A 24,947-nucleotide genomic window follows, 5' to 3' on the forward strand; every position below is an offset into this window, starting at 1 on the left:
GCCTCTTCCAGTAAAATCATAATTGTCAACTGTAATGCTACCGGCAACATCCTCGACAGTTTCTGGCAAATAGGATACAAACTCTCGCTTCTGTCTCCGACGCAAAGTCCAGGAGGAAGACATTGCAGCAATTGGTATAAATGGTAAAAGTGTAAAGGCAGTCACCACCAAATTTTGAGAAAAAATGCGCAGTACTTCCCACTTACGGCGATGCACCAACAACAACAACTCTATTGTTTGGAGCCAAAACAAGCACCAATAACAAAGGTTCCAATATTTTTTTACGTAACGTGTTATAAATCCATATAAGTTATCTGTACACATGAGAGATAACCAGTTATTTGAATTGATTTTCTCCTATTATTAACAAAAAAGTAAAACAATAGGTAAGGGTAACTGGATTATTTTGACGTTTTTTATGTTACTAAATAGACAAGAATTAAAATATTGCAATGCACATAACCAAAGACTATATAGGATAGTCTTTGGTTATGTAAGGGTAACTGGGTTATTTTTACGGTTTTTATGATACTTAAATAGACAAGAATTAATATAATGCCATGCACATAACCAAAGACTATCCTATAATAGTCTTTGGATGTGCATGACATTATATTAATTCTTGTCTATTTAAGTATCATAAAAAACCGTAAAAATAATCCAGTTACCCTTACCTATAGTTTTACTTTTTTGTTAATAACAGGAGAAAATCAATTCAAATAACTGGATTTATAACACGTTACGTCTATGCCAAAAAGTATTAGAACCTTTGTTATTGGCGCTTGTTTTGACGCCAAACATTACAGGAGACGCTGCTGGTGTATTGCGGTTATTGGGAAGTGTTGCGCATTTTTTCTCAAAATTTGGTGGTGACTGCCTTTACACTTTGACCATTTATACCAATTGCTGCAATGTCTTCCTCCTGGACTTTGCGTCGGAGACAGAAGCAAAAGTTAGTATTTGCAAGAAAATGTCGAGGATGCTGCCGGTAGCATTGCCAGTACAAGCAGAGTTAACATCAGAGAAAGGACAAATGTAGTACTAGTTTAAATGATTCTGAGGTACAAGTAGGTGCATATCTATGCTCTGATGATACCAGCAGTAATAATGTAGACAATCTTTATGAGCTGCTGACCAGTTATAGTAGTAGACAGAGGAAAGTGAAATTGAAAATGGGATCAGATGATTTCGGCCCAGCGAAAATAACCTTTTAAGCTTGAAGGCTTGGTGCCCTGGCTTGGTGCACTGTATGATTTTAATTTAGATAATTTGTTTCATAAATTTAATTTCGTTTTCACACAGTATGTCCAAAAAAATGTTGTTACTTGAAATGATATGTATGCAATTTTTAAAATTCTTTTAATTTTATATTTTCTTTCTATAATAAGTAAGTAATAATAGCAACATTTGGAGGACTGCCGAAACGTCCTACCCTGCAGAGTTCTGGCCGAAACATTCTACATTCGATGCACTTCCCCCCTGCATGCTCACTAATGAAGTTGAACTTGGGCTGGGTTGTTCAAAACAAATTTTTGCACTGTCTTGGCGATAAATCTATCTTGACATTAATAAAATTAATTGTGTGTGTTAATGCAAGCTGTTTCAATAAAGTAAATGCAACCTAAACATGCTTTCAGATACCTGCAACTGAGGATGAACGGCAAAAAGTGGCCCAGGGATTCGAACATAGGTGGAACTTCCCACACTGTGTAGGTGCACTGCATGGAAAACATCACAGTGCAGGCACCGGCATAGTGGTAACGATTACTACAATTGTAAGGGATACTTTATTATTGTATTGTTAGCTATTGTTGACAGTATGTACAATTTCCTTTATGTATGGTAAATGTAGGTAGTCAAGGTAGATTGTCCGATGGTGGTGTTTTGTCAAATTCTAGATTTAATCAGTCTATGAGGAATGGTGGAAGCTCACTGGGTGAGTGGGTTAGGGCATCGTTACTTGAGGCAAAGGTCAAGGGGATGGCAATTCGAATCCTGCCACCAGCAAAGTTGAACCAAGGACATGGTTCATTAAATTCCATGCTACAAAGCCCTCTATGAGGGGCACCACCCTAGCCTTCCGATAGGGGGGAGTTTGCGACGTTAAACCATATCATCATCATCATCATGATGAGGAATGGTACTTTAAATCTACTGAAAAAATATTCAGATGCCCAGCTCAAGACGAACTTTCATGAACATGTATCTGAGCACTGGAATGCCATCGGCATATATACAGATGGATCAAAAACCCCTGATGGAGTAGGCTGCTCTAGGGTGATGCCAATCATTGTAATTGAAAATAAATTACCTGTAGCATTCTGCCTTAAATATATGCATTTTCTAACTGACCCCATGGTACAAGTTATGTTGTATACACTGACTCGACGAGTCTCTTGTCATCTTTAGGGAAGTTGTTTCCATCTCATTATCTGGTCCAAGAAGTTAAAAATTGGACTTGCCTATTAATCAGTAGAAAATTAATAAATGTAAAATTTTGTTGGGTTCTGTCCCATGTTGGAATTGCTGGTAATGAAGATGCTGATGTAGCAGCCAAGGCAGCAACTAGGCTTGACTACTGTTCCAGCATGGGAATCCCTATTCCAGATTTTAAAAATGTTGTTAAATCTTGTTGCAGAGACTAGTGGAAAGACCACTGGTCTAATTTGACGAGTAATTTTGAATTAAAGAATATAAGACCCTCTGTTCAACTATGGCTCTACTACCCAACGAACAGGAGGTCTGGTATTATTTGAACTAGGTTGCGAATCAACCTTACTTTATGCAACTTGTAAGTACCTGATGACGAGTGGGGCAGAGGCAGGTTCCTCAGTGGTGTTCTTGTCATGTTGACCAGTCGGTAAAACATATTTTAGTAGAATGCCCTTTCTAAGAAAACCAACACAGGACAAATTTGCTATCAGACAAACCTTGATAGAAAATTTAAATGAACATACTGCAGTGGAACAAATTATCAAATTCTTAAAAGAAGTAAATTATTTTATAGTAGCTAATTTGAACTACACTAATTTGAATCTTTATTCATAGTCTTGCATTAATCAAGGGATAGGAATGAATATGGGATTAAACATGTTCTGCATACCAGTGTACATGGGTGTTTGTGCATGGGATGTACATAGATAAACATATATATGTGCATGTATATATGCTCGGTGGCTGAGCGGATTAGGGCATCGTTACTTGCGGTGAAGGTAGAGAAGATGGCGGTTCGAACCTTGCCACCGGCAAAGTTGAACCAAGGGCATTGTTCATGAAATTCCATGCTACAAAGTCCTCTGTGAGAGGCACCGTCCTAGCCTTACGATAGAGGGGAGTTTGTGACATTAAACCATATCACATCACATGTATACTGTATGCATATGTATTTACCTAGTTGTATTTTATGGGATGAGAGCTATGCTCGTAGTGACCCATTCTTGTATCTATCCACATCTAGTTCATTCTTAAAATTGTGTATAGTTATGGCACTCACTGTTTCTCTGTTTAGTTTGTTCCAGACATCAATCACTCTATGTGGGAAGCTATTCTTTTTCAGGTCTCTTCTGTAACTGTCCTTCTTTAGCTTCTTTTCATGTCCTCTTGTTTCTCATCTGTCCCATTTTAACAAGTCGTCTCTATCGAGAATTTGCATCCCTTTCATAATTCTGTAAATGGTCAACAAATCACCTCCTTCTCTTCTCTGTTCCAGTGTTGATAGATGTAATTTCTCCAATCTTTGTTCGTATGTCAAATTTGATTGTGTAGGTGCCATTTTTGTTGCTGCTCTTTGGATTCTTTCTAATTTTCTTATGTTCTTTTTTGTGCTAGATGCCCATAGTGTTGCAGGATACTCTAGTTTAGGTCTTATTAGTGTAACCACTATTTTCTTTACCATTTCTTCATCCATGTAGTTGAAGGACACTTTCATTGATCTTAAGTTAAAAGTCTCTCCAACTAATTTATTGACATATTTATCAGGTATCATGTCACTTGATGATCACTCAGGTACCTTTCTGAATCTACTATTTTGACTTCCTTGTTTCCAATTTTATATTGATCCGATATTCTATTTTTGCTTTTTCCAAATTCCATTATTCTACGTTTCTTAATGTAGAAATTCATTTCACATCTGACTCCATCCCCATATTTTGTCCAGGTCTTCTCGTAGCAATCTGCAATCTTCTTATGTGCTTACTCTCTTGAGTAATTTGCCATCATCAGCAAAGAAGTTCATGTAACATTTCACCCCCTCATCCATATCATTTATATATATGGTAAACATTAAAGGAGCCAATACAGAGCCTTGCGGGATGCCACTCTTCACATCTTCCCAGTTCGAATTTTTGTCTCTAAGTACCACACTCATTTTTCTCCCATTTAAGAAATCCCTCATCCATTCCAGTAGCTTACTTTGTATTCCTATTATTTCAATTTTACTTCTTAATTTTTTTGTGTGTTACTTTTTCAACTGCCTTCTGCAAGTCCAAGAAGGCGCAATCTGTCTGGCCATCTCTTTCTTGTATTATCTCAATCTTAGGTAAAAGCAAATTAAGTTTGTGGTACACAATCTTCCACTTCTAAAGCCAAATTGTTTAGGGTTTACTATTTTCTTTTCTTTCAAGTGTTTGGTCCATTTGTTTCTGATAACTTTTTTGCATATTTTTGCTACTGTGCTTGTAAGGGATACTAGTCTTAAGTTTGTAGGATCTTCTTTGTTTCCTCATATATATATTGGTACTATGTTTGCATCTTTCCAATCTTGCGGTACCTTTGCTTCTTTGAGTGAAAAGTCTGTTATCTTGTATAATTTGTCTGTCAATTCATCTATACACTCTTCAGTATCCAATTTGCAATTCCATCCAGTCCATGAGATTTCCTAACATCTAGTTTTTTTTTTATTTGGTCTCTTATGTCTTTCTGTGTTACCTTTATTTCTTTCATTTTGGGGGATCTTTCTTGCTGTCCATCTTCTCAGATATGTGAGCTCTCAATTGTGAAAACAGACCTGAAATGTCTGATCATAACTTCTGTCATTTTTGTGTCATATATTCTTTATCTCCTTCATGCAGTTTTACAATTTTGTGTTTATCCTTTAATTTGTCATTTATATATCTGTAAAAGAGTTTAGGTTGATCCTTACATTTGTCTATAATATCTTTTTCATGATTTCTCTTTTCTTTCCTGCATTTATTCACATATTCGTTCCTAAGTTTTATATATGTTTGCCATTTGGATGGTTATTAGTCTCTTTTGCATCTTTTCCAGGCCTCACTGCACCTTTTGTTATACCAACACTTTATATAGATCTCTTTTTGCTTCCTCTTTGGTACATATCAATTCCTTTCTTTGCACTTTTCTTTGAATATGTTCCATTTGTCTTCCATCTTTGTTTCCTCTTTGGAGAATTTATCCCAGTTTGTGTTTTGGAATTTTTTTCTTAGTTTTACAAAATCAGTTTTGTTGTACATTAATCTTCCTTCTCTGTTTATCAATCCTACCTACATTGTTTTTGTTCTTTTAATTCAAACTATTAGTATATGGTCACTCTTTCCAATTGATGTTTTATATTCCATTTTGTTCATGATATCTGGTTCAGAAGTTAATATTAAGTCTAGTTCCGACGGTTCCTCATTGTGTCTATATCTAGTATTTTCCTTAACACATTTAGGGAGAGCGACTGGAGGAAGTGGATAGTTTTAGATACTTGGGTGCAAATGTGGCAGGAAAGGGTGGAGTGGAGGTGGAGGTAGAATGTAGATTGAGAGAAGCGAGTAAATGACTTGGCAGATTGAAAAGTGTAATGAGGAATAGACATTTGGAAATGGATGCTAAGAAGAGTCTGTATGAATGAGGGATTGTGCTGACTGCACTGTATGGGGCAGAAACATGGAACATAAGAGAGGAGGATTTTGAATGTGTTTGAGATGAGGTGTCTCAGAAGTATGATGGGGTTTACTAGGCTGAATAGAGTGAGAAATGAGATGGTAAGGAGGAGAACAGGGGTGGTAAGGGAGTTGGGAGATAGGGTTGATGAAAGAGTATTAGGATGGTTTGGACACATGGAAAGAATGAGTGAAGAAAGACTAGAAAAAAGAGGTATGGAAGGTAGATGTGGAGGGAGTGAACATGAGGGGCTTCCTAGGATGAGATGGATGGATGGGGTGAAAGGGGCTTTTGGGAAGGGGAGTGTCTGTTGAGGAAGAACAGGAGAGGACAAAAGACAGGGTTGAATGGAGAATGGTTGTATATGGATGATGCTGTGATGCATGAAGTGGAATGGGTGGGGAGATGGGGAAGAGGTAGTATGTGTGAGCAAAATTTGACGCAGCCCGAAGGGATTTCTCCCCGTCTTCTTTTCTGCATGGGGGGACGGAGAGGGGGGGTTTGCCAATTTAATGAAGCGGCCTTGCTGTGGATATGCTGTGTCTTACGGCACTGCCTCTGACCCAGGGCAGTGAACAAGGTGCAGGGATGACCCGTCATGTAGGAGGTGCTAAGACTGGAGGGGGGGTGGAGTGTATTTACAGATGGAATGGATGGTAATGGTTTGATGCCTTTTTCTTTTTGGCTACCTCCCTTTTAAGGAGGAAAAAGCCTTGGTATATGTATGTATGCATTGTGTTAAGTTGTATTCAATGGTCACATCCAGTAGAATGTTGCTCCAAAGTTCTTCTCCCCCTTTTACTATCATTTCTTCCCAGATTATATCCTTTGCATTAAAATTGCCCATGATTACTATGTTACCACCCTCTTTCAATAACTCGTTTAGCACATTCATTGTGTCTTCCAATAATTTGGAATGATCGCTATCAGACCAAGCCTGTGTTTTTGGTGGTACATACACTGCTACAAATTTTCTGCTTTTCATCTTTTTGTTTACAATTTTAATCATAATTAATTGTACATTACCTTTGCCTTCATTAATCTTTGTCACATATAGACCCTTTTTAGTCAATATCATGACATCTTCCTGCCTGCCTGTTCTATTTTTCGCCCAGTGGTTGTATAGACCTTGTCCCATTATATTTGTTGATAGAGGTCCTTTCAGTTTTGTCTCCACAGTTCCCATAATGTCAGGTTTCTCTATTTCTAGATAGTCATTTAGTTCATTAATTCCAGAGATCATGCCATCAATATTTGTGTATGCCACTTTAGTTTCATATTTTCTTCTCTATTTTGGTTTAAGTTTCCATTTTTTGATGTACCATTTTTTCAGTCTCAAGTCCAGTACTCTCCAAAAAAAACTTGTTTTTTTTTTCCATCTGTACTTTTCTCATTTCTATCATTGGCTTCAATTCTGAGAGCTTTGTCTTTCTCTTTTTCCTCATCACTCATTTCCTTTTTTATTCATATATGTTTGAATTTCTCGCTGTTTGCCAATTTAACCGCTTTCAGTAATACCTCCTCAGCTATCATTTGAGTTCTTAGTTTTATTTTCAGAGTGCTATGTTGTTTATCTTTTGAATATATGCATAACCTGTGGATCTTGTCAATTTCCTTATCAAAAGTTTGCCCTTTGTCCTGTGTTTCTTTCAAAATTTCCTTAGCTACTTCCTTCTCCTCCTTTGATCTCTGGTATTTATATATGTTTTTCCTGGACACCATGGACCACAATGCACTTACCTTTGTCAACTGTATTTCTCACCCAATTTTCCTTTTCTTGAATTACTTTCATAACTGTTTCTTTTGTATTTTCCTCCATTTGCTTCTGTACTATTTCTCAAAAATGTATTTTTTGATTTTCCTGTTCGTGTTTCCATTGAGGAGGTGAGGAGGAGAACGGGTGGAAAGGGAGCTGGGAGATAGGGTTGATGAAAGAGTATTAGGATGGTTTGGACACATGGAAAGAATGAGTGAAGAAAGAGTAGTAAAAGAAGTGTGGAAGGCGGAGGTGGAAGGAGTGAATATGAGGGGGCGTCCTAGGATGAGATGGATGGATGGGGTGAGAGGGGCTTTACAAAAGAGAGGAATGTCTGTAGAGGAAGGACAGGAGAGGACAAAAGATAGGGGTGAATGGAGAAGGGTTGTGTATAGATGATGCTGTGATGCATGAGGGGGAGTGGGTGGGGGATGGGGGGGTGAGAAAGTATGTATGAGACAAAATTTGACGTAACCTGAAGGGATTTCTTCCCGTCTTCTCCTTTCCTACATGAGAGGACGGAGAGTAGGGGTCGCCGAAATTATGAAGCGGCCTTGCTGTGGATGTGCTGTGTCTTGTGACACTGCCTCTGACCCAGGACAGTGGACAGGATGCAGGGATGACCCGTCATCCAGGAGGTGCCAAGATAGGAGGAGGGTGCAGGGGAGTGGAATATATGGGAAATGAAATGGATGGGAGTGATTTCTATGCCTTTTTTCTTTTTGGCTACCCCCCGTGTAAGGGGGAAAAAGCCTTTGGTATATGTATGTATGTATGTGTTTCCATTGATTTTTTATTTCAATGAGGTCTGTTTCTTTAATTGACTCTTCCACCTTTCCGGTCACTACCTGTAATTGCTCTTTGACCTTTTTCAGTTCTTCATTTTTATTTTTGTCCTCATTTTTCATTCGTTTTCTCTTTTGAGGATATAAATTTCTCTCTTTAGGCCACGTAATTCTCTAATTGTTTGCTCATTACTCTTACGCAAAGTAATTGATTCCCTAAGTACTTCTTGGTAGTCCAATTTTAAATCTGATTTCTTCCAATAATTCGTTTACTTCGCGATTTCTTAATGCATTACTACAGGGTGCGAGTGCTATATGAGGACATTTTTAGTATGTTAAATAAACAGCAATATCTTAGCAAACAATGTACATATTTGATTCAAAATGACACAAATACCCTTCGTGATACTTTATCTAATTATTCTATGAAACCCCCTTTGGCTTCAATGACTGCTTCTATTTGGGCTCGAAACTGTTCACAAGCTGCAATTAAGTGGTCCCTATTCATTTTGGATATCACCTGGATAATAGTGGCTATGGTACTATGAGGATGTCAATTGGTCTCCCTTTAAACGACACTCCACATGTAAATAGTCCATAGGATTTAAATCTGGCGAGTTAGGGGGCCACATTTTGGGGGACAACCATTTTAAGAACATTAATGTATCCAGCACCGTTGACCCTAAGACCTTGTTGGAAAATGTAAGGTGACATGACATGACCACTTCTCACAACTCCTAAAACCATCACAGTAGCCAGATATCTGGTGTGCGTCACCCTGGGTACTTCAGAAGGAGATGCACATAGTCCCATGTCATTCCGTCTGTTTGTTTTCTGATCTTGGTCAGTGTTTTTCGTCAGAGAAAAACCAAAGCATGTCAAGTTCGTGGGATTTTTCACTTTGTTCAGCAACGGGTTTCCTGTGTCTTTGCTGATATGAATTAGCCTTTCCTCATTACATAAGACTTATATCGAATATCCTGATGTACCACGGTTCTGATAGTCCACTCTGATACCTGGAGTTCTTTGGCGATGGACCTCATTGATCTTCCGGGGTTCTCATCGATGATGTTTTGAACATTTCGCATAAATTCTGATGGTCTCATGGTATCAGAGCACTGTGAATGCTTTTTTCTTTTTGCAACAGGGGAAACATTGGCATCACATCCCTCTAGCTCCAACCGAACCTTATGAACAAATGATCAGAGGAGAAGATTAGAATTGGGTAGTTTATTGGAGATTACGTAATAATTCCTCATTCTCGGTCAGTGACGATGGGTACTTTCGATGTTTTCAATTGAGGTATTTTGTGCCTGAGGATTCTGAGGAAGTCTATGGAGTGACTGGTATTTTCGTTGATGAAGCTTGAATGCAAATGGGATACAAGGAGTCTTTGAACATATGCTGAAAGATGACAGGTATGACATAAGTCACCAATATTGAAAGTGGTGTCATATGAGAGTATTAGGGTTGATTCACACTTTCGGTCCGGTCGCGCTCTGCTCTCGGTTCTGAGGTATTCACACGTACGGTCCGCTCTTGCTCCCGTCATTGCCCCTCCCTCGACACCAGTATAAGTCTGACCATCAGTTACGAAGGATTTGTGACTTTTCTGATGCCGAGTTGTCAATAATTGCTATTGCACTTGATGAAGAAGAAGAAGGAAAACAAAATAGAAAAAGAAAGAGATTATGGGTTCATCCTATGTTGCAAGATAGGAAGACTGAAGGAGAATTTCATACTCTGCATCCTCGTCTTATTGATGATGAGAGTAAATTCCACAGCTATTTCAGAATGAACAAAGGAACATTTGAGAAAATACTATCCAAAATTGAGGATGACCTGAAATGTACCAGAAAATGCTGCACTTCCTGGCACTGATGTGCTTGCACCATACGTTATAGTGGGAGATGAGGCATTCCCGCTGAAGAGAAATTTGATGAGGCCCTACCCAGGTTCACAGACTGAACATAAGGTAGAGAAGAGGATTTCTAATTATAGATTATCTAGAGCCAGGAGGATAGTTGAGTGCACATTTGGTATTCTAGTGCAAACCTTCAGAATATATTTGAGGAAACTTAAAGCTATGCCTTCTAACTCTAATGCAATCATTACAACATGCATACTTCACAATCTGATACACCCAAATACTGTTGCATTACCAGATACTGTTGTCATGCCTCCATCAAACACAGTACGTCCAATGAGAGGAAGAGGGGGAAATGCTACAAAGGAGGCTTTTGGCGCGAGAGAAACACTGAAAGATTATTTCAGCTCCCCAGCTGGTTCAATGCCTTGGCAAAATGATAAGATATAAGTAGACAAACAAACTTATGTAGGAATATTTGTTGTGTGAGCTAAGGAGATGCATTTCCGCAGTGGATAATAGGCTGTTATTATACATATGGAATTTCTTTCTTCGGTTAATAATGTGTATTTTTTTTTCTCTCAGTACCTTGGCAATATGATAAGTATGCAAACATTATTGTATAGGAAAATTGTTTAGTGAGGATAGGAAATGCATTTCCACAGTGGACATTAGGCTATTGTATGGAATTTCTTACCTTCACAACCTAGCTGCCTGGTTATTTCAACACAGCTTCTTCTTTTCGCCACGTTATCACTGTAGTGCAGCGAAGTCAGGTCATACAGCTCTGGTTTACCTTTTGACTAATTCTATTAGCATTTCATCTGAATCCACAACATTAAAGTAAGTTTTGTAGGTTATATTTTATTCAGTTGGTGCTTATGTATATCCTAGCTGTACGCATTGTCATTGTATCAGTGATAGATAAAAAGAAAATGTATTTTTATCATTTTTCTAACTTTCTCATGATCCCATTGTGGTGTTTTCTTTGGATTATCCATGGTTTGGTAGGACAGACGGTAACACTACTTGCTTATATGAAGGCTGAATCTCGACTGGAGTGGAGCAGGAGGAGCAGGACCGTGGCAACTGAGTTCACACTGGCGCTCACGGTCCGCTCTCACTCCAGTAAAAATATCTTTTGACGGAACCATGACCGGAGCGAAACCGGAGCGAGAGCGCCAGTGTGAATGCTTCTACTGAAATTAATGAGACAATATTGGACCGGACCGAGAGCGGAGCGGGAGCGGACCGCGACCAGACCGATAGTGTGAATCAAGCCTTAAGGTGTCACTCCCAAATCTAGTTTGAAGCAAACTGTTGAATTAATTCAGGATTTCTATCAACCCTAGGGAACGGGTGAGTTCTGGGAAGCTATCTCGGACGAAGTCCTGCAGATCATGTGCAACAAGGTGGAGGTTATAGATATCATTACATGATAATAGTTTGGTCTGTTGGTCATGGTGGTTTTTATTGTGGACTTGTTTCAGGTTTCTTGGTCTTAGTAGAGGATACAGTTCAGGTTCACAAGGGGCTGTTGCGAGGTCTTGACAAGTGGTGGACAAGCTGTTTTTGGTGCTTTCTGATATGTTTTTGAGAACAGACAGACATGTTCTGATATGTTCTTTGTCGTCAGTTATGGCGTTTTCGTGAAGAGTTGGTACACATTCTGACTCATCTCCTAGGTAGTGTATCTTGCATATATTTTATTAGTCCGGAACAGAAGAGAAGAGGAAATGGTAGCCCTCTATCGTTGACAACCCCTCCTCCCATAAATAATGCAGTATTTGCCATCGTAACTGCCAGTACAATAAAATAATTTCTATACATCTACTAGAAAACCACTGCAAATTTCTATTCCTTTGTATGGAGGTGGTCCTATTTCTGAACCACCACAAGGTCTTCAGCTGGTATTATCCCTTGAACACCACATAAAGTCATCACTCCAACTGCGCATAGTCCATTCTTGCACTCAACGCCTCCATTCTTTTGGCATTGCCGCCACTATAGAGGCCTTTCACGTGACGTCACCAAACCGGAAACTGGCCATATTGGAGGCATTGGCATGTAAACAAACGTGCTTGCCTGACCTGTTTAACGTGCTCACCTGTCATTTATTCATTGTGTCTTTCGCGAAAGATTTAAATAACAATGGTGAATTACTGTAGAGTTGTACATACATACATATACAAAGTCTTTTTCCCCCTTACTAGGGAGGTAGCCAAAAAGGAAAAGGCATAAAATCATTCCCACCCATTCCATCCCTGAAAACACTCCACACCCCTCCACCCTCCCTCCCATCTTAGCACCTCCTAGATGACGGGTCATCCCTGCACCCTGTCCACTGCCCTGGGTCAGAAGCAGTGTCACAAGACACAGCACATCCACAGTAAGGCCACTTCATTAAATCGGCGACCCCCCCTCTCCGTCCCCCCATATAAAGGAGAAGACGGAGAAATCCCTTTGGGCTACGTCAAAATTTTGCTCACACACACTACCTCACCCCCCATTCCACCTCATGCATCACAACATCTTCCATATACAACCATTCTCCATTCACCCGTCTTCTGTCCTCTCCCGTCCTTCCTCAACAGACACTCCCCTCTTCCCCAAAGCCCCCTTCACCCCATCCATCCATCTCATCCTAGGACGTCCCCTCATGTTCACTCCCTCCACATCTGCCTTCCATACCTCCTTTACTAGTCTTTCTTCACTCATTCTTTCCATGTGTCCCCCTTCACCCCATCCATCCATCTCATCCTAGGACGTCCCCTCATGTTCACTCCCTCCACATCTGCCTTCCATACCGCCTTTACTAGTCTTTCTTCACTCATTCTTTCCATGTGTCCAAACCATCCTAATACTCTTTCATCAACCCTATCTCCCAACTCCCTTTCCACCGCTGTTCTCCTCCTCATTTCTCACTCTATCTAGCCTAGTAACCCCCATCATACTTCTCAGACACTTCATCTCAAACACACTCAAGCTCCTTCTCTCTTCCTCCCTTATGTTCCATGTTTCTGCTCCATACAGTGTAGAGTTGTGGGATGCCATAATAGGTCAAATAGAGAGAAAGAACTGCAGTTTTACAGACTCCCCAAAGTTATTAAAAATCAAGGTGAATGGGAAAAGCTTTGTGAAGAACAACGATGCTTATGGTTGGCGAGCTTACAGCAGAACTTTGATGGAAAGAATTTGGACAATATTAGAATCTGTTTAGCTCACTTTATTCCTGGTAAGTAGGCCCAGGTCTATTTTTATAATGGGTTCATAACTCATAAATTAGGTTTGAAATGTGATCAGGCTATGGCCTGTTAATTAAAACATGTCCGGGCAATAAATATGGTGTAGGGCCTAGCTGGCACTGAATCTGAACAACAGTGGAGGACAGGCAATTAATACTAGCCAAGGTTATATATAGATAATTATATAACCTTGATACTAGGCCTAGGCAGTAGGTACACTAAAATCTAGTTCTTTATGTCTGCTGCTGCTAATATTCAAACCTGATATTTTTTCAGTTTCATCTTTCTAGGCCTTTTTTTCTTTATTTTTTTTACTATGCCTGACCCATATTTTATCAGGAAGCACAAAGGAACAGCAAATATTTTGCATTAACAGTGTACATAGACATGAGTAAGTTTGACATTTTAATCTAAAAATAAAATAAGTCCAGTACATAAAAAGATAAATTAAAAATAATATATACAGGCAGTAAGTTTTCTAATACACAAATTTTGTTGAAGGTGATGCTGTGTTCTGCATTAATGATTTTCTTGGAGAAACTTTCTATAGATCTCACTAATCGCTGTGTAGCAGGGTCTAAACTCTGTAGAACTCGTGGGTAGGTGGACATATTCTCCGAGCTGGATTTCGGCTCAACTGAGCCTTCTTCAGGGAGTGTGTCAAATGTCATCAAAGTGCGATATTTGACCACGCGAAATTATAAGACTAGGGGAGATCACATGATAGTTTGAAAATTATGCATAAATTATCTCCTCATCCTTCTGGCCTACCATGTGTTCTCATACTGGGTAGCGCTAATAGATCAAGTGCCTGTATGTTCAAGTTAGGGTTTTTATCCTCGATATAAAGGGCCTCGATTATCATTAACTTTCTCGGGTCCATGCAGGTTTCCAAGATTTTCGTGTTCTGTTCTAATTCTCCACATGTAATAATGCCATCAGGTGAAGCACCAATATGTGGAACTGTTGTACTGATAAAAAAACAGTTTTTTCATATTTTACATTCTCATGAAGGTGTTTCAATTGTTCAAGAAATATATCCTTTGCATCTTTCTCATGCTCACATCCCCACTGTGTAGCTTTGGAAAAGAATCTACAGCTTTCAGGATAGCATATTCTTTTTATAAGGCTCTGTGATGGAGAAGCAGTATCAGTCACACATACACTTTTCATTTCAGAAGCTGTTATTCTCCCACTTCGAAATGTAAACCACAGTTTAGAACTAGCCTGTTCTTGAGTTTCTCTCTCAACAACTGTTGCTTGGTCCTCAGTCATTGTCAAGTTAATACTTCTACACTTATTTAAAAGCTCATCATATGGCAGTTGAATTGCTGATTCTTCTCTGTTCTGTTAGAACAGTGGGGAAATCTAAACTAACTGATTTTGGAGGAAACTGTTCACAGTATGGTTCACATAAAGATGACAGTGCTGGTTTCATGCTTGTGCAAGACAATGATTTAAAAAAATGATGCCAGTTCAATATCTGTGGGATCTGGTATTTGGTTTTTGATATACTTTTATTAACACAAGGGCTGGGAATGTGATTCCAAACAACTGTCTATGTTCCTATCTAGTTTCTTCTTCATAGTCTTTGCAGAAGTAAAATCAATGTCTTTGCATTGTTTGTGCGACACACCTTTCAAAGAAGCAGGCAGTAGCCAAAAGGATTTTGACTGTGTAACAGTCCTAGAGTCCCTTAACTTTATTGTTGTTTCCACAGAAAAAAGTAGTGCAGCGACATGTGTACAGCTTTCTCCAAGACCAGCCATACGCGTACAGTGTGCTGCCAAAATACATCCTTGTCTGCAATAAACCATGGAAGTAGTGGCTTCTCCCTGAGCCTCTAAGAATGCAATACAGTACCTAGAAAAGATAAAAACATTTAAATTTCTGTAGAGGGTTTTAGTTTGTTTCAGTGAATAATTAGGTTATTTGAAATCAGTGAAGAAATCAGATTGTTTGGCAGTTGAAATAAGAATCATTTTATTGTTAATACATCAAAATTACATTAAATCAAAATATCAATGTTCATCTAAAAATGTCGACAAATTAAAAGAACATTTATGACAACTGGATCTAATAAATACCACAGTTATGTGTTTAAAGGCTGATTAGATTGTCATATTATTTTCTGTAAGATTAAATTTTCATACTCCAGATAAAATTGTGCTTAAAATAAATGTATACACATTGTTAAATCTTAAACCTTTTTATATCTAGAAAAATATATACAGTTTTGGTTATGTATATAGATTAAGACTGCAATATCTTAGACTTGATAAGTTTTTATATAGCTCAAGATGTGATATTTTTCATAAGTACACTAATACAATACATTACCATGTATAATTGTATCATCTTTTTACAGAGCTTCAAGCTTGAAAATATTTCATGTAATATCTATTACTAGGCCTAATATGACTAAGGACATACTGTATGACATTATTGTTAAGGTGGAAGAAGCTGGATTTTTAGTTGTTGCTATGGTATCGGATATGGGATCAACAAATCTTAAACTCTTACAAACATTTGATGTCACCATTGATAACCATAGCTTCACAAATCCAGCTTCTAGTGACAGGGAAATTTTTGTTTTTGCTGATGCTCCACATCTCATAAAACTAATTAGAAACAATCTTTTAGATTCTGGATTCAAATTGGATGGTAAAAATGGATGCAAAAATGAGACCAATTCTTGCATTCGTGAGATAATCAAAAGGAGTGTAAAAGACTTAAAAACAACATTCCGACTCAGCGACAATCACATTGATGTACAAGGTCATCGAAGAATGAATGTTCACTTAGCTGCACAACTGTTGTCTGAAACTACAGGTAAAACAATTAAGTATTTTGGTGAACAAGGCCTTTTAAAGAGTAATGATTGGGAAATGACTAGTAAATTCATTATGCTATCAGATCGTTGGTTTGATCTCTTTAATGAAGGGTATGTATAGATTAAAAAAAAAAATCCTCTAGAAATGCCTATGGGTGGAATTTGGAAGAATAAAATCACATTTTGGAAGATATGATTAAAACTGCTAAAGAAATGAGAGTGGGTGGAAAAAAATCACTTGTATCAATTTCAAAAAGGGTTAATCATTTCTTCAATGTCCCTCTCAAAGTTATACAAAATGTTGAATGAAAGATTTAATGTAACCTTTTTACTAACATACAGACTAAATCAAGATTGCTTAGAACATTTTTTTGGCTGTCTTAGACAAGCGGTTCAGAAAAAAGCCCCACCAAAAAAAAGCCCCAACGGAAAAAAACAAACAAATATGCCTAGGAAAAAAGCCCCACTTAGGAAATTCCCTGATGGAAAAAAGCCCCACTTAGGAAATTCCCTGATGGAAAAAAGCCCCACCTTGAAAATGACCAGGCAGAAAAAAGCCCCAAATTCGAGAAAAGCCCCAATTTAGGAAAACAAGATAACAGTTTAAAAATAAAACTGTGTTTATTGCCTAAAAGATAAGTTTACTTGACACTACCCCCAGCAAACATGGGCATTACGGGCCAATTAAGGGAAACTTTGGGCTTAGTTCGGAAGGTTGGACCAATTAACCCATTACTGCCCAACTTTCTATCTGTCATGATAAAAAAAAGGGCGGTGGGCAGGGTGCAGGGATGACCCGTCATCCAGGAGGTGCTCAGATGAGAGGAAGGGTGGGAGGGGTGTGGAGTGTATTTAGGGATGAAATGGGTGGGAGTGTTTTTATGCCTTTCCCTTTTTGGCTACCTCCCTTGAAAGGGGGAAAAAGCCTTGGTATATGTATGTATGTATGTATGTATGATAAAAAAAAAATTCATACTTTTTTCTTCTAATTTAAGACCAAGTTGCACATATATGTTGTCATTTTTATTTGATGACTCATATAAAGTGACTTTGAATTAGTGGACTAATTGGTCCAAATGGGCATGACGAATGATAAGTATATTTCTTGAAATACATCCATTTTGGTTTTTCATGAAATAAACATTTTAATTTTTCTTAGTATTTATTTATTTTTGTTTCACAACACCAATAATAAGTATATCAAAAAGTTTTGACCACTAAATATGAGTAATATAGTATCACCTCTACCTATTTTGTGTGAAACTGTACAAAGCAGTTTTGCTTGCCATTGAGGCATACATTGACCTTACATTTAGAGCATGCTATGTTTGTTTTGCTTGTGCATCCGTTTCTCTTACAGGTCCTTCTTTGTTCCTCTACACAAGGCCAATGGCCAACACTATCATACCTGATAGAATTTTCAGGTAAAGACTGAGGCCTTCCACATTTAGCTACTTTGGCTGATGCAGCAGTAGAATCTTGCAGAGATGGTCTCCCTCTTTTTCGACTGCTTTCTTTCCCTGCTATCATCAAGGAAAATGCTACTCTGATCTTGAAGTACGCCAAAGGGATAACCTCTGACTTTGGCAGTTGGAGATGGAGTGCATCCCTTCTGTACAATAGCCAGCTATTGACAAGCACCATATCAATCATGTGAAAGATGATACGATGATAATATTTTTTTGATCTAATATTTATCCTGTACAAAGAAATTAGGCAGTCTGCCAAGTCAACTCCTCCCATTGCCTGGTTATATTTCTGGACTATATCGGGACAAGGGATATCAATCCTTTGGGAGAGCTTTCTTTCATACCTTGAAACATTCTTTATTGGATGAGCTTTAGCAAAAGTGGACACTAGATGAACAACTTTGTTGTCACACCACTTGACATATGTAATTTCTGTTGACTTATTTGTACTCTTCAGCTCTTCAAAAGCACCTCTCCCTTTTTTCATGAATTTTTTTTCATCTTTCTTTCCTCTCTTTATGCCCGAGAGGCGTGCTTGGCGCACTGTATCACAACACCAAATTTTTCTTGTTGCCAAGTGCTCCAGCAAAGGCAAAGAAGTAAACCAGTTATCAAAATACATGTAGTGGTTACAGTTGGGTGCTATGGTTTGAGATAGGTGTAACACAACATTGGAGCTTGCACCAAGATCAGGTATTGCTGGATCATTCACAGGTTTAATTTTTCCTGTGTATGGCATGAAATCATAAGTCATACCATCCTTACCAGCTAATACAACAAATTTATACCCATATTTATGTGGCTTGCCAGGTATATATTGTTTCAAGGAACTGTTTCCTTTGAAAGGAATCATTTGTTCATCAATACAGAGCTCTTGTTCCTTTGATATTTGATGGAATTTTTCTCTGAGGTGATCTACCATGGGTCGCACTTTGAAAAGCTTATCATTATTCTGAGATTGATCCTGGCTAACAGTATTGTTGTCAACCATATGGAAATTACTTTTGATGGATTCCCAACGATTACGACTCATATCATCCGCAGCCACATCTTTCATAGCACTTAAATGGTGAGACCAATGCATTCTGATATTAGGAAGCTTACTAATAGAAAAATATATGCACAAGCCTAGCCATTGTTCCAACTCATTTTTACTTGTGTTGAGAGGCTTGTTTGGGTTCCTTTGTACAGAATAGAGATTTGATTGTGTTACAAATGTCTCAAGTAAATCATCTGTAAGAAACTGCCTTACATACTCAATAGGCTGACGTAAGTCATCATTGAAAATAGGCTCTGGTCCAAGATAGTTGTGATCTGTAGTAACATCATTTTCATCAGCAGGGACCCATGATGTAGTAATGGCTCTAGCATTAGCATGAGCTTTCCTTGCCTGGGCTTGTGGAGCCTCTACATTTTTCTCTCTTGGTGCAGTAATTTCCAAAAAAAACTGTGTCGTCTTCTCCATCAAGTGACAGGTCAGCAGATGCATCAAAAGTAGCTCTTTCAGAAGTGTGATCAAATATTGATGTATCTGAAACAAATAAAAAATCAACATAGTACATGGAACACTATTTCAGAGAAGTATGACTGATATCAAAGTGAATAGGCTATAACATACATCTACATCAAAAGTAATTACTCAAGTATCACAACATACCAGTGCAACTTGCAGAAGCAGGTACAAGTGGATGCATAATAAGGGCATCTTCGACCTCTTCTTCAGTGTCATCATCACTATCAACATGCCCCAGGTCAATCACTTGCACTTGTTCAGGATTTCTTGCATGTGCTTTCTCTATGAGTCTGCCATAAAAGATTGATACAGGGAAATCTGTAGGGGGGTCGCCGATTAAATGAAGCGGCCTTGCTGTGGATGTACTGTGTCTTGCGACACTGCTTCTGACCCAGGGCGGTGGGCAGGGTGCAGGGATGACCCGTCATCCAGGAGGTGCTCAGATGAGAGGAAGGGTGGGAGGGGTGTGGAGTGTATTTAGGGATGAAATGGGTGGGAGTGTTTTTATGCCTTTCCCTTTTTGGCTACCTCCCTTGGAAGGGGGAAAAAGCCTTGGTATATGTATGTATGTATGTATTATTACTGTAAATCATACCTAAAATAACCTAGTGAACAATATGCAAATGCACCATACTACCCAATGTGATAACGATTACAAGCAAATAAGGACTAATATACAACTTTGTATGCTCAGTGAAAGACTGAGAAGAACGCCATGTTCCCAAATGGACGTATTCGTCCTCCAAAATAAAACCCACATGTACACAAGAACATGGCTCTAACAGTGTGTTTACATATATAAGAATAACTATCAACATGTCAGCAACCTATAAGAATTTTTCCATACAGATATCTTACCTGATATATTGTCCATGAGAGTAATTATGATGCTATTTAGCAGTAGAATGATGCACAGGTTACACTTCTAATGGCTGCTCATGTACTGAACAAAATACTGCCGAAAGTGGGCGGAGTCAAGTATAGCGCGGGAGCTAGATACAGGACGAAAACGTCTGGTCGGGAAAGAGAACCACATATGCAGTTTTCCTTCAGTTATACGTAATGATAGATTAGCAGACAAATTCGTCCGCGTGGGCAGTAGAGGGTTAATTCCTCACATCGGTAAAAGTTATCTGGATCCATTACAGGTCTTTGATATTGGGCCGATTTGTTTTAATAGCTTTTTCCGTTATCCGTTCTAATGCTGGGAGTTCCGTGTAGGGCCAATTTATTATAACATCGTATTCCATAATCCGTAATAATGCTGGGAGTTTTATGGAAAGCCAACTTAAAATATTGTCTCCTGTAATCCTTATTAATATTGGGAGTTCTGTGTAGGGCCAATTCAGTATGACATCATATTCCATAATACGTAATGATATTGGGATTTTCATGTAGGGCCAATTTATTTAAAATATTGTTTCCCATAATTAATAACACTGAGAGTTCTGTGTAGGGCTGATTTATTTTCATGTGTGTAAGCCCAGTTTACCTTTTAACATGACAATTTACATTTTAACATGTCAATTAATACCTATACTTTGGACACTGCATGAACAAGAGCTTTCATATCCTGACAGAAAACTATAGTAGCTGGCATAATATCACAGGTATATATATATATATATATATATATATATATATATATATATATATATATATATATATATATATATATATATATATATATATATATATATATATTTTTTTTTCTTTTCTTTTCTTTTCTTTTTTCAAACATCCCACACTGACATAGAACGTACTGACAAGCCATGTTTGTTTCTGGAAAACATTCATTGAAGTAACTTTTCCATGCAGGCATTGCATGGTTATGTGCATGACATTATACTATTTCTTGTCTATTTAAGTATTGTAAAAAACGTAAAAATAATCCAGTTACCCTTACCTATAGTTTTACTTTTTTGTTAATAACAGGAGAAAATATATTCAAATAACTGGTTATCTCTCATATCTATAATTGAACGTAGCGAAGAGTCATATTCTCGACTGGTCTGCGTAATATGCTTAAGTAAGTAGTATAACATGTTACGTCTATGCCAAAAAATATTGGAACCTTTGTTATGGTCGTTTGTTTTGGCGCCAAACTTTACAGGAGTTGGCGTTGGTCTATTGCGGTAAGTGGAAAGTGTTGCACATTTTTTCTCAAAATTTGGTGGTGACTGCCTTTACAGTTTTACCATTTATATCAATTGCTGCAATGTCTTCCTCCTGGACTTTGCATCGTAGACAGAATTCAGAGCCTTTCTTTTGTATACTGGACCAGTTTGTCTCCAGAAACACATTGATGAGAATGTTAATAAAAAAATTCTTCTTTTGAGTGTGAGCACATTTCTGCTTTCAGTACCCAGAGGTCCAGAAACTGGAAAAAGCACATAGATATTTGATTGCTTTTGTAAACCACTTTAGAGATGTGTATGGTTCTAGGCATGTTGTGTACAACATTCATAATTTGTGTCATTTAACAGATGATGTAAATTGACATGGATCAGTTGATAAATTCAGTGCCTTTCCTTTTGAGAATTATCTTGGATACCTAAAAAAATTGCTCAGAAAACCTGTTTTCTCATGCAAATAGTAAATAGAATTTATTAATTGAAGGCATATGAACCTGAAGAGAAGAATTCTAAATATCCAGTTGCAAAAGTGGTCCACAGAAATGGGCCAGTACCAAGTGATTTTCCTTGTGTACAGTTTAAAGTTTTATACCTGAAGAACTTTTGTATCAAAGTGAACCCAGCTAACTGTGGCATAATTATAAATAGTAAGGTTGGGAAAGTAGTGAATATATTGAAATATGAAGGAGACTCAGACATTTATTTGTCATAGGAAGGAGACCCAGACATTTATTTGTCATATCATATCTACAAAGTTTATGAAGATTTGTACACATATCCTGTGCAGTCAAGTTCTCTGGGTATATATGCTGTTAGTAATGAAAGTAAGAGCATAAAAACATGCTCATATAAAGATATTGAATGTAAATGTATTCTTTTCCCCCTTCAGTCTCGTTTGCCAAAGTTTGCATCTTTTCCCTTACTTCACACAGTCCACCAACAATGAGGTGCGCCTTCCGTTGAAAAATGGTTGTCTGATGTAAAATGTTACCATATTTTTTATCTGATTTGATAGTAGACAGATTGAGATTATTACATAGGCTTGTGTACTACAGCCATGTACTGGTACCACAGGTTTGACCTAGCTCAATGGATAGAGTAACCTTTGCTTTATGTACTGAAGGGGAATTCCTGCCCAGACTTATCCGGCATTGCTAACTTAGACTGTACCTCATTACTCATCAGGCGCCAAGGAGGGCGATCAAATCTTCTTAGAGGAGTCATAGTTCATTATAGAGTGAGGGCTACCAATACAGTATAATGTTCATAGAGCAGTGATTACTGTGTTGCAGTTACTGTACAGTACAGAACATGTTGAACCTTCATGTAGCTTTTATAAGCCAATTGTATTTAACCACTTCACTCCGGGCAAAAATCTCGTGGGCAGCATTAGCTGCCAGACGTACGATGTTGCGTCATAATACTCGCATCATAAAAAGTAGTCACCGCTTATATCGATCGTTCTCTCTTTCACCCGTGAATTTTGATAACCATAGAAAATTCAGATAGCTCGGCACTAAACTCCTTGCCTGCAGGTGGTGCAATATGCTTGGGTTGGGTCAGTTTCCACACGAGTCAACCAGGGTTGGAACTCATCACTCACCAGCCACTCGTTCCTCATCTATCGTTTGGCAGCCATATTTCAACCTCTGAACATAGATATTCATGGCATGTCACATTTATGGATGCGTGATGAAGGACTTTGGGGAGTGACATTTACAGTGCTATGTTGTATGCTCATGCGACTTGATGCCAGTAATAACAGTAATGAATGTGATAATGATAATAATTGAAATATAAATAAAGCAATTATAATATATATATATATAATATATATATATATATATATATGTATATATATATATATAATTTATATATATATATATATTTATATTTGTATAATATATATGTGTAATGTAAATAGGTTCCTCTAAAGAGAGTATGGTCAAGGTGTAACTCAAGTGGTCGCGGCTGCTATATTTTGCTGGGAGGAATGCACCGCCCACTAAGGCAACTCCAATGATTAATTACAATTAATTGTCTAGTTTTGAAGTTTAGATTTGAAGTTTCGTTATATAATGATATACATGATTTAACATACCTTAAGTTGCGACACCTGTAGAAGAAGCAATATGTTACTCTCTCCGTTTCAGCTGAATAACTGGACCTCACAAACCTACACCTTGACCATATTATCTTCCTCTGCTAAGCACCCTTCTCTTGTATCATTGCAATTTTACGACTGTTAGTGTATAGATATAGGTATTTAATGGAAAATTTGGTTATCAGCAATCCATTTTGCGTATAACATTAACTAAACATAACTTTGCACACAATAAGCTAGAGGCCCCAAAGCAGATAGAAAATGTGGAAATATTTTTCCACACTGTGTAGAAATCTGTCCAAGTTATCGACGCCAATTGCCAACACTCGCTAGATTTCCTCACCATTAGCGATATTTCCACGAAACGGCAACGCTGTGCGATGGTAGTGCAGACTGTATTTGGTGGGACTCTTAACTTACAGATACTTACAGATGGCTTCTGGAAGAGGCTAATGCGCCTGTGGCTCCAGCTCTTAACCACTTCACTATGGGACTTAAATCTCGCGGGCAGCAGCCAATGCCAGCCGTACGACGTGTCGTAATAATACTCGCATCATAAAATATAGTCACGCCTTATATCGATCGTTCTCTCTTTCACCCATGAATTTTGAAAACCACAGAGAATGGAATTAAGAGCAGATTAGAGAGAATGTAAAAACACAGGGGCGACTACAATAAATATAATCACGACGCCGATATGGCAGCGTTGCGAATCCACTTGCTCCTCATGATGCCTACGTGTGCGGCACCGTATGGAAGGGGTTAATAACTATCCTCTTATATCATAGTCTAGTGGTCACTGTGGTTGAGGCGGATATTAACAATTAACGCTTCAAAATCATATTTCTGCTCTTGGTTCTTCCACACTCGATCAAGCTTCCTCTCAAAATCCACCACTGACTTAGCATTCACCACATCCTCGGGCAGCTTGTTCCAATTATTTACCACTCTATTACTAAATGTATATTTCCTTATGTTTAACCTTGTTCTTTGTACGAAGATCCCTTTATTATGTCCTCTTGTCACTAACTCAGTCTGCCTCACAAATAATCCTTCACTCACACCTTCATCATACACTCCAGTTATTATTTTAAACGTCTCAATCACATTGCCTCTAGATCTTCGGTACGTAAGAGTTGGTAAACCCAGCTTCTTTAGTCTCTCTGAATATGTAAGAGTCCTCAAGCCTGGTACCATCTTTGTTGCTCTCCTCTGTACTGCCTCAACTGCAGCTATGTCCCTCTCTTTGTATGGGCAACACACTTGGTTTGCATACTCCGAGTGTGGCCGAACTAAACTCACAAACAAGTTCTTAAACATACTCTCATCCATAGTAGTGAATGTTCTTCTAATCAGA

The 24,947-nt window shown here is 38.1% G+C and overlaps 1 protein-coding gene and 1 long non-coding RNA gene across 2 annotated transcripts; one reads left to right on the plus strand and one right to left on the minus strand.

The window, feature by feature from the left end:
* The first annotated feature begins 801 nt into the window (after nucleotides 1-801).
* On the plus strand, nucleotides 802-15,749 carry LOC143022487 (uncharacterized). The gene is made up of 3 exons (XR_012966069.1): nucleotides 802-952; nucleotides 1,638-1,775; nucleotides 15,257-15,749. It is a non-coding gene; the product is annotated as an uncharacterized LOC143022487 (long non-coding RNA).
* Nucleotides 15,750-24,379: 8,630 nt separating this feature from the next.
* LOC143022484 (uncharacterized) lies at nucleotides 24,380-24,922 on the minus strand. The gene has a single exon (XM_076180709.1). The coding sequence runs from the start codon at nucleotides 24,920-24,922 to the stop codon at nucleotides 24,380-24,382; it is 543 nt and encodes a 180-aa protein (XP_076036824.1).
* Nucleotides 24,923-24,947: the final 25 nt, after the last annotated feature.

This window comes from Oratosquilla oratoria, unplaced genomic scaffold (assembly GCF_046742065.1).
Source record: "Oratosquilla oratoria isolate Oo_2021 unplaced genomic scaffold, ASM4674206v1 SCAFFOLD102, whole genome shotgun sequence".
NCBI classification, from domain to species: domain Eukaryota; kingdom Metazoa; phylum Arthropoda; class Malacostraca; order Stomatopoda; family Squillidae; genus Oratosquilla; species Oratosquilla oratoria.

Excerpts from the sequence above, each read along its gene's own strand:
- LOC143022484 (XM_076180709.1), bottom strand. The coding sequence starts at position 24,922 with ATGGATGAGAGTATGTTTAAGAACTTGTTTGTGAGTTTAGTTCGGCCA.